The sequence below is a fragment of the Uloborus diversus genome, chromosome 3 (assembly GCF_026930045.1).
Source record: "Uloborus diversus isolate 005 chromosome 3, Udiv.v.3.1, whole genome shotgun sequence".
Taxonomy (NCBI): domain Eukaryota; kingdom Metazoa; phylum Arthropoda; class Arachnida; order Araneae; family Uloboridae; genus Uloborus; species Uloborus diversus.
In genome coordinates, this window is record NC_072733.1 from 125,039,297 (window position 1) to 125,040,676 (window position 1,380).

A 1,380-nucleotide genomic window follows, 5' to 3' on the forward strand; every position below is an offset into this window, starting at 1 on the left:
TCGAGGTATAACTCCCCTATTCACCGTGGCTATCAAGCCCTTTATCACAGAATCAAACGTCTAACTTAAAAATGATGCAGATTTTGATGAAACTTGCTTTGATTTTACATAGAAATATCAAAAGGTTTGCGTCATTAATATTTTACCCACAAAAGGGTGAAGCAGAAGTTTAAATAACATGCTGCAAACATGGATGATGTTTCAATTTTTTAAATGTCATTAAGATTTCGTAAAAAAGTCTGCACACACAATCGATTGAAAACAAATTAAGTTTCAGTTAGAGTTTTGTAATCCTGAAAATTCTTCATCGGGTTATTTTTTTCTTGAATTCTCGTGTCTAATGGCGTGGATATCCTTTGTGGACATTGGAATATTGCTTGGCGCGCACCATTCCATGAATGTAATCCTGTAAGACGATACTGATAAGGCAAAAAAGGTCCTGTCATGCAGAGCCAAAATAAGCTAGGATCTTTGAAAAGAAACGTTGACAAAGACGGTTTAGCTCCACATTCATTAGCTAAATCATCCATGTAAGTGATGAAATCTTCTTCTAACTTTGAGGATAAGTCCTTATTGCTGTCCAGCTTCTTTTGCATATAACTCTCCATCAACTGTTTCTCAGGGAGTTTCTGTTTTCTGTTGAATATGTTTGCCGCCCATCTGCACTGCAATTCTGATATAGGCGCTATGGGGCCATTGCTTTGAAGGAATCCAATAACAGCCAAGGTCGGATGTTTTAATCCAAGTGGGTAAATGTGCTTATAGAGGTTTATGCAACCATTGTTAGCTTTATAATACTTGTCATCAAGAAAAGGAATTTTGGTTTCATATCCTGTGGCAAATATAATCACATCAGTTTTCGTACTGATCTCATCGTCTTCAAAATAAACACCATCATCAGACATTTCTGTGATCTTTCCTTTTACTTGTATCCTGTTAAAAATATTTTAATTGTATATTAATTTCATGTTTAAGTGTTACGTAAAATTATATGAAAATATTTAAGAACACCAATATACTCGTCTTAATTGGCCAAGGGAAATATTATACTATAGAACAACTGTGTATTTTTTACGATAATTTTTAAATTTATGCATTAGGTTTGTTTTTCTTGAAGGAGTTGAACTTTTTGCTACTATATATTTTTAACAGACAAGCTAAAATATAACTTGTAAGTTGCTGCCCCATGCCGGGGCTAAGGTAGAACTACAAGCATATACCGACAGTTCGATTACGACATACTGTAGTTTCACCCTTATTGGAGATTATCTGACTATGTAGAATAGCCTTAATTGAGTCCAAAGCCTATGCCTTCTCATTGAAAATTAAATTAGCTTCAACTCAGAAGAATTTCTATTTAAATATAGGTACTTTCATATT

At 34.0% G+C, this 1,380-nt stretch overlaps 1 protein-coding gene across 1 annotated transcript; it reads right to left on the minus strand.

Annotated features, from left to right (window-relative positions):
• Positions 1 to 266: 266 nt before the first annotated feature.
• Positions 267 to 905, minus strand: LOC129218931 (dimethylaniline monooxygenase [N-oxide-forming] 2-like). The gene has a single exon (XM_054853251.1). The coding sequence runs from the start codon at positions 903 to 905 to the stop codon at positions 267 to 269; it is 639 nt and encodes a 212-aa protein (XP_054709226.1).
• Between the last annotated feature and the right edge of the window lie 475 nt (positions 906 to 1,380).